Source organism: Tamandua tetradactyla, chromosome 8, assembly GCF_023851605.1.
Source record: "Tamandua tetradactyla isolate mTamTet1 chromosome 8, mTamTet1.pri, whole genome shotgun sequence".
Taxonomy (NCBI): Eukaryota; Metazoa; Chordata; class Mammalia; order Pilosa; family Myrmecophagidae; genus Tamandua; species Tamandua tetradactyla.
Window position 1 is genome coordinate 80753027 of NC_135334.1, and position 12764 is coordinate 80765790.

General features: G+C 36.5%; 1 protein-coding gene across 3 annotated transcripts in view; it reads left to right on the plus strand.

The window, feature by feature from the left end:
* Positions 1 to 12764, plus strand: part of ZNF215 (zinc finger protein 215) — a 58574-nt gene that overhangs the window by 23732 nt on the left and 22078 nt on the right. For 2 of the 3 annotated variants that reach the window (XM_077113843.1, XM_077113842.1), the window contains exon 3: positions 4402 to 4490. In XM_077113843.1, the coding sequence (XP_076969958.1) occupies positions 4402 to 4490 (89 nt within the window). Of the gene's footprint in view, positions 1 to 4399; positions 4491 to 12764 lie in introns of those variants that run through there. The other variant, XM_077113844.1, reaches the window with a different exon arrangement.

Consider the following 12764-nt stretch of genomic DNA (forward strand, 5'->3'; position numbering starts at 1 on the left):
AGAGATGTGGAGAAGAGAGGAGAAATCAAGACTATCAGTAAAGGTAAAAAGAGAAAAAAAATAGATATGACATATAAAATCCAAAAGGCAAAATGGTAGAAGAAAGTACTACCCTTACAGTAATACTAAATGTTAATGGATAAACTCTTCACTCAAAACACATAGATGGGCAGAAAGGATTAAAAAACAAGACCCATCTTTATTCTGCCTACAGGAGACAAATTTTAGACACAAGGACAAACAAGTTGAATGTGAAAGGTTAGGAAAAGATATTTCACACAAACAACAATCAGAAAAGAGCAGGAATAGCTATATTAATACCCAACAAATTAGACTCCAAATGTAAAGCAATTAAAAGAGACAAAGAAGGACACTATGTAGTAATAAAAGGAACAACTCAACAAGAAGGTATAACAATCATAAATATTTATGCACCGACCAAGAATGTTCCAAAATACAAGGAGGACACACTGAAAAAAGAAATAGACACATCTACCATAATAGTTGGAGACATCAATTCCCCACTCTCATCAATGGATAGAACATCTAGCCAGAGGATCAATAAAGAAACACAGAATTTGAATAATGCAATAAACAAACTAGACTTAACAGACATTTATAAAACATTACACCCCACAACAGCAGGATACACCTTTTCCTCAAGTGGTCATGGACCATTCACAAGGATAGACCATATGCTTAGTCGCAAAGCAAGTCTCAATAAATTTAAAAAGACTGAAATCATACAAAACACTTTCTCAGATTGTAATGGAATGAAGTGGGAAATCAATAATAGGCAGAGGGCCAAAAAATTCACAAATATATGGAGGCTCAGCAACGCACTATTAAACAACCATTGGGTCTAGGAAGAAATTACAAGAGAAATCAGTAAATATCTTGAGGCAAGTGAAAATGAAATTATAACATCAAAAATGTATGGGATGCAGCAAAAGCAGTGCTAAGAGGGAAATTTATTGCCTTAAATGTCTATATCAAAAAAGAAAGAGCAAAAAATCAAGGAATTAACTGTTCGCTTGGAAGAACTAGAGAAAGAACAGCAGGCTAACTCCAAAGCAAATGAAAGGAAAGAAATAATGAAGATTAGAACAGAAATAAATGAAATTGAGAACATGAAAACAATTGAGAAAATCAACAAATTCAGAAGTTGGTACTTTGAGAAAATCGGCAAAATTGATGGACCCTTAGCAAGGTTCACAAAAAGAAAAAGAGAAAGGATGCAAATAAATTAAATCAGAAATAGAAGAGGAGGCATAACCACTGACCCCACAGAAATAAAGGGAGTAATGAGAGGATACTATGAGCAACTATATGCTAATAAACTAGACAATGTAGATGAAATGGGTAACTTCCATTTCAGTCATCAAGAGGCTCCCAAAAAAGAAAAGTCCCCAGGACCAGGTGGCTTCACATGTGAATTCTACAGAGTATTCAAGAAAGAATGAGTACCAATCCTGCTCAAACTCATCAAAAAAATTGAAGAGGAGGGAAGGCTAACTCATTCTATGAAGCCTACATCACCCTCATACCAAAGCCAGATGAAGATACTACAAGGAAAGAAAATTACAGACCAATCTCTTTAATGAATCTAGAGGCAAAAATCCTCAACAAAATTTCTGCAAATAGAATCCAGCAGCACCTTAAAAGAATTATATACCATGACCAAGTGGGACTTATTCCAGGTATGCAAGGATGGTTCAACATAAAATCAATTAATGTAATACACCACATCAACAAATCAAAGCAGAAAAACCACATGGTCATCTTGATTGATGCAGAAAAGGCGTCTGACAAAATTCAACATCCTTCTTTGATGAAAACAGTTCAAAGGGTAGGAATAGAAGGGAACTTCCTCAACATGATGAAGGGAATATATGAAAAACCCACAACTAACATCATCCTCAATGGGGAAAGACTGAAAGCTTTCCCCCTAAGATCAGGAGCAAGACAGGGATGTCCACTGTCACCATTGTTATTGAACACTGTGTTTGAAGTTCTAGCCAGAGTGATTAGACAAGAAAAAGAAATACAAGGCATCAAAATTGGAAAGGTAGAAATAAAACTCTCATTGTTTGCAGATTATACCATACTATATGTTGAAAACCCCCAAAAATCCACAGCAAAACTATTACAGCTAATAAATGAATACAGCAAAGTGGCAGGATACAAGTCAACATTCAAAAAATCTGTAGTGTTTCTTTACACTAGTAATGAGCAATCTGAGGGGGAAATCAAGAAAAAATTCCACTTACAATTGCAACCAAAAGAATAAAATATTTAGGAATAAATTTAACTTAGGATACAAAAGACCTATACAAAGAAAACTACAAAAAAATTGATAAAAGAAGACCTAAATAAATGGAAGGGCATACCATGTTCATGGATTGGAAGACTAAATACAGTTAAGATGTCAGTTCTGCCTAAGTTGATTTATAGATTCAGTGCAATACCAATTAAAATCCCAAAAACTTACTCTGCATAAATAGAAGAAAACCAATAACCAAATTTATTTGGAAGGGCAGGGTGCCCCAAATAGCTAAAAATATCTTGAGAAAGAAAAATGAGGTCTGACACTACCTGACTTTAAGGCATATTATGAAGCTACACTGGCCAAAACAGCATGGTACTGGCATAAAGATAGATTTACTGACCAGTGGAGTCAAATAGAGTGTTCAGATACAGACCCATTCATCTATGGACAATTGATCTTTGATAAGGCAGTCAAGTCAACTCACCTGGGACAGAACAGTCTCTTCAATAGATGATGCTTGGAGAACTGGATATTCATAGGCAAAAGAGTGAAAGAGGATCCATATCTCACACCTTATACAAAAATTAATTCAAAATGGATCTAAGACCTAAACATTAGAACTAAGACCATAAAACTTCTGGAAGAAAATGTAGGAAAATATCTTATATAACTTGTAATAAAAGGTGGTTTCCTAGATCGTACACCCAAAGCATGAGCATTGAAGAAAGAAACATAGGGAACTCCTCAAAATTAAACACTTTTGTGCATCTCAGAACTCTGTCAAGAAAGTAAAAATGCAGCCTGCACAATAGGAGACAATATTTGGAAACCATATATCAGATAAGTGTCTAATATCCAGAATATATAAAGGGATTCTTAAACTCAACAACAAAAAGACAAACAACCCAATTAACAAATGGGCAAAAGACATGAACAGACAATTCTCAGAAGAGGAAATACAAATGCTAAAAGGCACATGAAAAGATGCTCAACTTCCCTGTCTATTAGGAAAATGCAGATCAAAACCACAATGAAATATCACCTCTCACCCACCAGAATGGCCATTATTGATAAAACAGAAAACGGCAAATGCTGGAGAGAATGTGGAGAAAAAAGCACACTTATCCACTGTTGGTGGGAATATGAAATAGTACAACTGCTAAGGAAGGCAGTTTAGCAGTTCCTCAGGAAGCTAAATATAGAATTGCCATATGACTCAGCAATACCATTGCTAGGTATCTATTCAGAGGACATGAGAACAAGGACACAAATGGACATTTGCACACCAATGTTTATAACAACATTATTTACAATTGCCAAGAGATAGAAAAAGCCCAAATGTCCAACAACAGACGAATGGCTAAACATGCTGTGGTATATACATATGATGGGCTATTACACAGCTGTAAGACAGAATAAAGTCATGAAGCATGCAACAATGTGGCTGGACCTTGAAGACATTATGCTGAGTGAAATGAGCCAGAAACAAAAGGACAAATACTGTACAGTCTCACTGATATGAACTAACATTAATGAGTGAACATGGAGAATTTATTCTTATGCATTATATAGATATACCCTTTTTAATTTATGGTGTATTAGAGTGGTTAGAGGGAAGTACCTGAAGCTGTAGAGCTGTGTTCCAGTAGCCATGTTTCTTGAAGATGATTGTATAATGATATAGCTTTCTCAATGGGACTGTGTGATTGTGAAAACTTTGTGTCTAATGCTCCTTTTATCTACAGTATGTACAGATGAGTAAAACATATGGATAAGAAATAAACAAATAACAGGGGGAACAGAGGTCAAAATAAATTGAGTAGATTGAAGTACTAGTGGTATGACATGTATGAGTTTTTTCTTTTTTCTTTCTTTTGCTAGAGAGATGCAAATGTTCAAAAAGATCATGGTGATGAATACACAACTATTTGATGATATTGTGAGCCCTTGATTGTAACCATGACAAGAATGTTTGTATGTCAAGAATGCCTGTATGTTTGTTCATTGTATATAATAAAAACTTAAAAAAAAATTTAAAAAACCCATGGTAAACAAACAAACACTACTCTAATTATTTATAGTAGTTCCATGGCAAAACTTGACTCCCTTATGTTTTCCTTCATCTTTCTCAGATCTATCCTATAAGAATTCTGTCCTTTTCCAGAAGGGGAACATCAAGAAGGAAGAAATGGAAGCTGACTCACTAACAGGCAAATCCCAGGTGAATATGAATCCATTCTTTACTGAAAATGTATGCTCTTTTTAAATATGACCTGGCTTTACGTTTTTTGGTCCTTCAACTTTTGCCAATCTTAATTCTATACAAGGACATGTGATTCATTCTCCTATTCTTCATTTGACCATTCTAGTTGGTGATACACTCCTTGGAACATATTTTCTCTTAACCTTGTATATTCCCTGAACATCTCTTCTCTCAAGAATATAAAAGATAATTGAATAAAATAATGGTAAAAAATTATTACATCAATGCAACTTGTTTATAATACAAGAAACTATGTGTAAGGAGTAATGTGGGAACTCTGTATTTTCTGTCGTTTTCTGTAAATCTAAAACATTTTAAAAAATAAAGTGTATTAATTTTTTTTAAAAGCATATATGTAAGTAATAATCAATGGCTGCTAGTATCACATTCACACCCACAAAAAACCCACCATATATTATGGGGGGCAGAATACAATGCCACCCATGAAGTAATCTTGCAAAAATAAAAACAAACACAACATAAAACCTGAATCTCATCAAGCCTTTCACACTAACTTCGAATTGGCAGGAAATACATGTGTACTGTATCAGACCCCCCACCATATGGGGTCTGATAGGCAACTGCAGTCGGTAAAGTCCAAAGAGTTGGAGACTCTACAGAACAAACCGCACAATTTCTTCAACCAATAATTTATAAATAAAATTAAAGAGAGAGAGATTGAAAGGTATCCCATTGATAAAAGGAGACTTAGTAGGCCTTTCAAGCAATTGCAATATATGAACCTTATTTAGATCCTGAATCAAATAAACTGTAAGGGGAAAAACATTGTAATAATTAACATTTATGAGACAGTTGGAAAAGTTGAACACTAACTGGATATTGATATTAAGAAATTGTTAATATTTTAGAACTGATAATGATATTGTAATTTCATGTTTAAAATTAAAGTCCTATTTTAGAAATCAATACTGAAATATGAATATGGATGAAGTAAGGAAAAGAAAAAAGATCACTGAAGCCTTAGGAATTAATTGGAGCTATAGGAATAGCGCCCACCCAGATAATGTCCCAATTAAAAGTGAAGGGGGTCTCCTGTAACTACTTGTTGAAGAATGCTTTGAAAACTATTGTTTTTATCTTTCTTTTCTTTGTATGTATGTTATATTATACAATAAAAAAAGTTTAAAAAAAAGAGTGAAGGGGATTGTTGTAGTTTGCTAGCTGCTGGAATGCAATATACCAGAAATGAAATGGCTTTTTAAAAGGTGAATTTACTAAGTTACAAGTTTACAGTTCTAAGGCCGTGAAAATCTCCAAATTAAAGCATCTATAAAAATGTCCAAACCAAGGCACCATCAAAAGGTTAACTTCAGTCAAGAAAGGCCGATGGGACTTCCTGGAAGATGGCGGCTTAGTAAGACGCGCGGATCTTAGTTTCTTCTCCAGGACACCTACTAGGGGAGTAGAAACGATACAGAAAGCGCCCAAAGCCACAACAGAGATAAAAAAAGACAGCGTACCCCATCCTGGAACGGCTGGCTGGCTGAGAGAAGCAGCTCGGGTGAGATCGCCGAGGCGCGCGGGCCTTACCGGGCGGGGTGGCAAGCGGCCAGAGTTACTCCCTTCCCCCTTCCCGGGCCGGCTGGGAGAATTGGAGAGGCGGTCCCGTGAAAAAAAGACGGCTGGCGCCCACACCACGCGCAGCCCCCGGACCAACTGAGAGAATTGGATCGGAAACCCCCAGGCCGCGGAGAACGGTGACGGGTGGGGGAGGCCCCTTCCAAACCCGTGACTCCCGGGGAACGTGCACTCTCTCGGGCGGGCCGCTGCCGCTGGCGCCCTCCCGCCACGCTTGTTGCCCAGGGCCGACTAGGAAATTCGGACGGGCTCTTTCCCTGGCTGCGGCGACCAGCAACCCTCCCTGCGTTCGGACCCTGGGCCGGCTCAAGCCGTTTTGGCTAGCGAACCCCCCGGACGGCGAGAGTTTTCCAAAGTTTAAGGTCCCACAGCACCTTTTACTGGTGGGACCCGCAGACAAACGTGTGCCACGAGCGCCACCTACTGGGCAGGATAAGAAAAACAGAACCCAGAGATTTCACAGAAAAATATTATAACCTTGCTGGGTCCAACACCAAGAGAAATCTGAATAAATGCCCAGACGCCAGCAGCAGAAGATAACTGTCCACGCTCAAAAGATTGAGAATATGGCCCAGTCAAAGGAACAAACCAATAGCTCAAATGAGACACAAGAGCTGAGACAACTAATCCTGAATATACGAACAGAAATGGAAAACCTCTTCAAAAATGAAATCGATAAATTGAGGGAGGACATGAAGAGGACATGGGCTGAACATAAAGAAGAAATAGAAAAACTGAAAAAACAAATCGCAGAACTTATGGAAGTGAAGGATAAAGTAGCAAACATAGAAAAAATAATGGATAGCTACAATGATAGATTTAAAGAGACAGAAGATAGAATTAGTGATTTGGAGGATGGAACATCTGAATCCCAAAAAGAAACAGAAACTATCGGGAAAAGAATGGAAAAATTTGAACAGGGTATCAGGGAACTCAAGGACAATATGAACCGCACAAATATACGTGTTGTGGGTGTCCCAGAAGGAGAAGAGAAGGGAAAAGGAGGAGAAAAACTAATGGAAGAAATTTTCACTGAAAATTTCCCAACTCTTATGAAAGACCTAAAATTACAGATCCAAGAAGTGCAGCGCACCCCAAAGAGATTAGACCCAAATAGGCGTTCTCCAAGACACTTACTAGTTAGAATGTCAGAGGTCAAAGAGAAAGAGAAGATCTTGAAAGCAGCAAGAGAAAAACAATCCATCACATACAAGGGAAACCCAATAAGACTTTGTGTAGATTTCTCAGCAGAAACCATGGAAGCTAGAAGACAGTGGGATGATATATTTAAAATACTAAAAGAGAAAAACTGCCAACCAAGACTCCTATATCCAGCAAAATTATCCTTCAAAAATGAGGGAGAAATTAAAACATTCTCAGACAAAAAGTCACTGAAAGAATTTGTGACCAAGAGACCAGCTCTGCAAGAAATACTAAAGGGAGCACTAGAGTCAGATACAAAAAGACAGAAGAGAGAGATATGGAAAAGAGTGTAGAAAGAAGGAAAATCAGATATGATATATATAATACAAAAGGCAAAATGTTAGAGGAAAATATTATCCAAACAGTAATAACACTAAATGTCAATGGACTGAATTCCCCAATCAAAAGACATAGATTGGCAGAATGGATTAAAAAACAGGATCCTTCTATATGCTGTCTACAGGAAACACATCTTAGACCCAAAGATAAACATAGGTTGAAAGTGAACGGTTGGGAAAAGATATTTCATGCAAATAACAACCAGAAAAGAGCAGGAGTGGCTATACTAATATCCAACAAATTAGACTTCAAATGTAAAGCAGTTAAAAGAGACAAAGAAGGACACTATATACTAATAAAAGGAACAATTAAACAAGAAGACATAGCAATCATAAATATTTACGCACCGAATCAGAATGCCCCAAAATACGTGAGGAATATACTGCAAACACTGAAAAGGGAAATAGACTCATATACCATAATAGTTGGAGACTTCAACTCACCACTCTCATCAAGGGACAGAACATCTAGACAGAGGATCAACAAAGAAATAGAGAATCTGAATATTACTATAAATGAACTAGACTTAATAGACATTTATAGGACATTACATCCCACAACAGCAGGATACACCTTTTTCTCAAGTGCTCATGGATCATTCTCAAAGATAGACCATATGCTGGGTCACAAAGCAAGTCTCAACAAATTTAAAAAGATTGAAATCTTACACAACACTTTCTCGGACCATAAAGGAATGATGTTGGAAATCAATAATAGGCAGAGTGCCAGAAAATTCACAAATACGTGGAGGCTCAACAACACACTCCTAAACAACGACTGGGTCAAAGAAGAAATTGCAAGAGAAATTAGCAAATACCTCGAGGCAAATGAAAATGAAAACACAACATATCAAAACTTATGGGACGCAGCAAAGGCAGTGCTAAGAGGGAAATTTATTGCTCTAAATGCCTATATCAGAAAAGAAGAAAAGGCAAAAATTCAGGAATTAACTATCCATTTGGAAGAACTGGAGAAAGAACAGCAAGCTAACCCCAAAGCAAGCAAAAGGAAAGAAATAACAAAGATTAGAGCACAAATAAATGAAATTGAAAACATGAAAACAATAGAGAAAATCAATAAGGCCAGAAGTTGGTTCTATGAGAAAATCAATAAGATTGATGGGCCCTTAGCAAGACTGACAAAAAGAAGAAGAGAGAGGATGCAAATAAATAAGATCAGAAATGGAAGAGGAGACATAACTACTGACCTCACAGAAATAAAGGAGGTAATAACAGGATACTATGAACAACTTTACGCTAATAAATACAACAATTTAGAGGAAATGGACGGGTTCCTGGAAAGACATGAACAACCAACTTTGACTCAAGAAGACATAGATGACCTCAACAAACCAATCACAAGTAAAGAAATTGAATTAGTCATTCAAAAGCTTCCTAAAAAGAAAAGTCCAGGACCAGATGGCTTCACATGTGAATTCTACCAAACGTTCCAGAAAGAATTAGTACCAATTCTCTTCAAACTCTTCAAAAAAATCGAAGTGGAGGGAAAACTACCTAATTCATTCTATGAAGCCAACATCACCCTCATACCAAAACCAGGCAAAGATATTACAAAAAAAGAAAACTACAGACCAATCTCTCTAATGAATACAGATGCAAAAATCCTCAATAAAATTCTAGCAAATCGTATCCAACAACACATTAAAAGAATTATACATCATGACCAAGTAGGATTCATCCCAGGTATGCAAGGATGGTTCAACATAAGAAAATCAATTAATGTAATACACCATATCAACAAATCAAAGCAGAAAAATCACATGATCATCTCAATTGATGCAGAGAAGGCATTCGACAAGATTCAACATCCTTTCCTGTTGAAAACACTTCAAAAGATAGGAATACAAGGGAACTTCCTTAAAATGATAGAGGGAATATATGAAAAACCCACAGCTAATATCATCCTCAATGGGGAAAAATTGAAAACTTTCCCCCTAAGATCAGGAACAAGACAAGGATGTCCACTATCACCACTATTATTCAACATTGTGTTGGAGGTTCTAGCCAGAGCAATTAGACAAGAAAAAGAAATACAAGGCATCAAAATTGGAAAGGAAGAAGTAAAACTATCACTGTTTGCAGACGATATGATACTATACGTCGAAAACCCGGAAAAATCCACAACTAAACTACTAGAGCTAATAAATGAGTACAGCAAAGTAGCAGGTTACAAGATCAACATTCAAAAATCTGTAGCATTTCTATACACTAGTAATGAACAAGCTGAGGGGGAAATCAAGAAACGAATCCCATTTACAATTGCAACTAAAAGAATAAAATACCTAGGAATAAATTTAACTAAAGAGACAAAAAACCTATATAAAGAAAACTACAAAAAACTGCTAAAAGAAATCACAGAAGACCTAAATAGATGGAAGGGCATACCGTGTTCATGGATTGGAAGACTAAATATAGTTAAGATGTCAATCCTACCTAAATTGATTTACAGATTCAATGCAATACCAATCAAAATCCCAACAACTTATTTTTCAGAAATAGAAAAACCAATAAGCAAATTTATCTGGAAGGGCAGGGTGCCCCGAATTGCTAAAAACATCTTGAGGAAAAAAAACGAAGCTGGAGGTCTTGCGCTGCCTGACTTTAAGGCATATTATGAAGCCACAGTGGTCAAAACAGCATGGTATTGGCATAAAGATAGATATATCGACCAATGGAATCGAATAGAGTGCTCAGATATAGACCCTCTCATCTATGGACATTTGATCTTTGATAAGGCAGTCAAGCCAACTCACCTGGGACAGAGCAGTCTCTTCAATAAATGGTGCCTAGAGAACTGGATATCCATATGCAAAAGAATGAAAGAAGACCCATCTCTCACACCCTATACAAAAGTTAACTCAAAATGGATCAAAGATCTAAACATTAGGTCTAAGACCATAAAACAGTTAGAGGAAAATGTTGGGAGATATCTTATGGATCTTACAATTGGAGGCGGTTTTATGGACCTTAAACCTAAAGCAAGAGCACTGAAGAAGGAAATAAATAAATGGGAACTCCTCAAAATTAAACACTTTTGTGCATCAAAGAACTTCATCAAGAAAGTAGAAAGACAGCCTTCACAATGGGAGACAATATTTGGAAATGATATATCAGATAAAGGTCTAGTATCCAGAATTTATAAAGAGATTGTTCATCTCAACAACAAAAAGACAGCCAACCCAATTACAAGATGGGAAAAAGACTTGAACAGACACCTCTCAGAAGAGGAAATACGGATGGCCAAGAGGCACATGAAGAGATGCTCAATGTCCCTGGCCATTAGAGAAATGCAAATCAAAACCACAATGAGATATCATCTCACACCCACCAGAATGGCCATTATCAACAAAACAGAAAATGACAAGTGCTGGAGAGGATGCGGAGAAAGAGGCACACTTATCCACTGTTGGTGGGAATGTCAAAGGGTGCAACCACTGTGGAAGGCAGTTTGGCGGTTCCTCAAAAAGCTGAATATAGAATTGCCATACGACCCAGCAATACCATTGCTAGGTATCTACTCAAAGGACTTAAGGGCAAAGACACAAACGGACATTTGCACACCAATGTTTATAGCAGCGTTATTTACAATTGCAAAGAGATGGAAACAGCCAAAATCTCCATCAACAGAAGAGTGGCTAAACAAACTGTGGTATATACATACAATGGAATATTATGCAGCTTTAAGACAAGATAAACTTATGAACCATGTAATAACATGGATGGACCTAGAGAATATTATGCTGAGTGAATCCAGCCAAAAACTAAAGGACAAATACTGTATGGTCCCACTGATGTGAACGGACATTCGAGAATAAACTTGAAATATGTCATTGGTAACAGAGTTCAGCAGGAGTTAGAAACAGGGTAAGACAATGGGTAATTGAAGCTGAAGGGATACAGACTGTGCAACAGGACTAGATACAAAAACTCAAAAATGGACAGCACAATAATACCTAATTGTAAAGTAATCATGTTAAAACACTGAATGAAGCTGCATCTGAGCTATAGGTTTTTGTTTTGTTTTGTTTTGTTTTGTTTTGATTTTACTATTATTACTTTTATTTTTTTCTCTATATTAACATTCTATATCTTTTTCGGTTATGTTGCTAGTTCTTCTAAACCAATGCAAATGTACTAAGAAATGATGATCATGCATCTATGTGATGATGTTAAGAATTAATGATTGCATGTGTAGAATGGTATGATCTCTAAATGTTGGGTTAATTTCTTTTTTTCCGTTAATTAAAAAAAAAAAAAAAAGAGAAGGGATAATTGGAGATGAAGGGATACAGACTGTACAACGGGACTGGATATAAAAACTCAGAAATGGACAGCACAATACTACCCAATTGTAATGCAATTATGTTAAAACACTGAATGAAGCTGCATGTGAGGTATAGGTTTTTTGTTTTTGTTTTTTTTGTTTTTTTTTCTTTCTATTATTGTTTTAATTCTTATTCTGTTGTCTTTTTATTTCTTTTTCTAAATCGATGCAAATGTACTAAGAAATGATGAATATGCAACTATGTGATGTTATTAAGAATTACTGATTGTACATGTAGATTGGAATGATTTCTAATTGTTTTGTTAATTCTTTTTTTAATTAATAAAAAAAAAAAAAAAAAAAAAAGAAAGGCCGATGGGGTCAGCGTTTCAAGTGGGAAGGCACGTGGTGAACATGGCGAGAGTCTGCTAGCTTTCTCTCCCGGCTTCCTGCTTCATGAAGTTCCCACTGGGGCATTCTCCTTCTTCATCTCCAAAGATTTCTGGCTGGTGGACTCTTGGTTCTCTCAGCCTCATGGCTCCACTCGGCCATGCTGTCTGTAGCTTTCTCATGGGTCTGTCATCATTCTCTGCTCCCTCAGAATCTCCTCTCTTATAAGATTCCATTAAACTAATTAAGACCAATGTAGAATGGATCAAGACATGTCTCCATCTAATCAAGTTTAATACCCACAATTGACTGAGTCACATATCTGTGGGGATAATCTAATCAAATTTCCTACCTATAGCACTGAATAAAGATTAGAAGAAACTGTGGTTCCCACAAGATTGATTAGGATTAAAACAT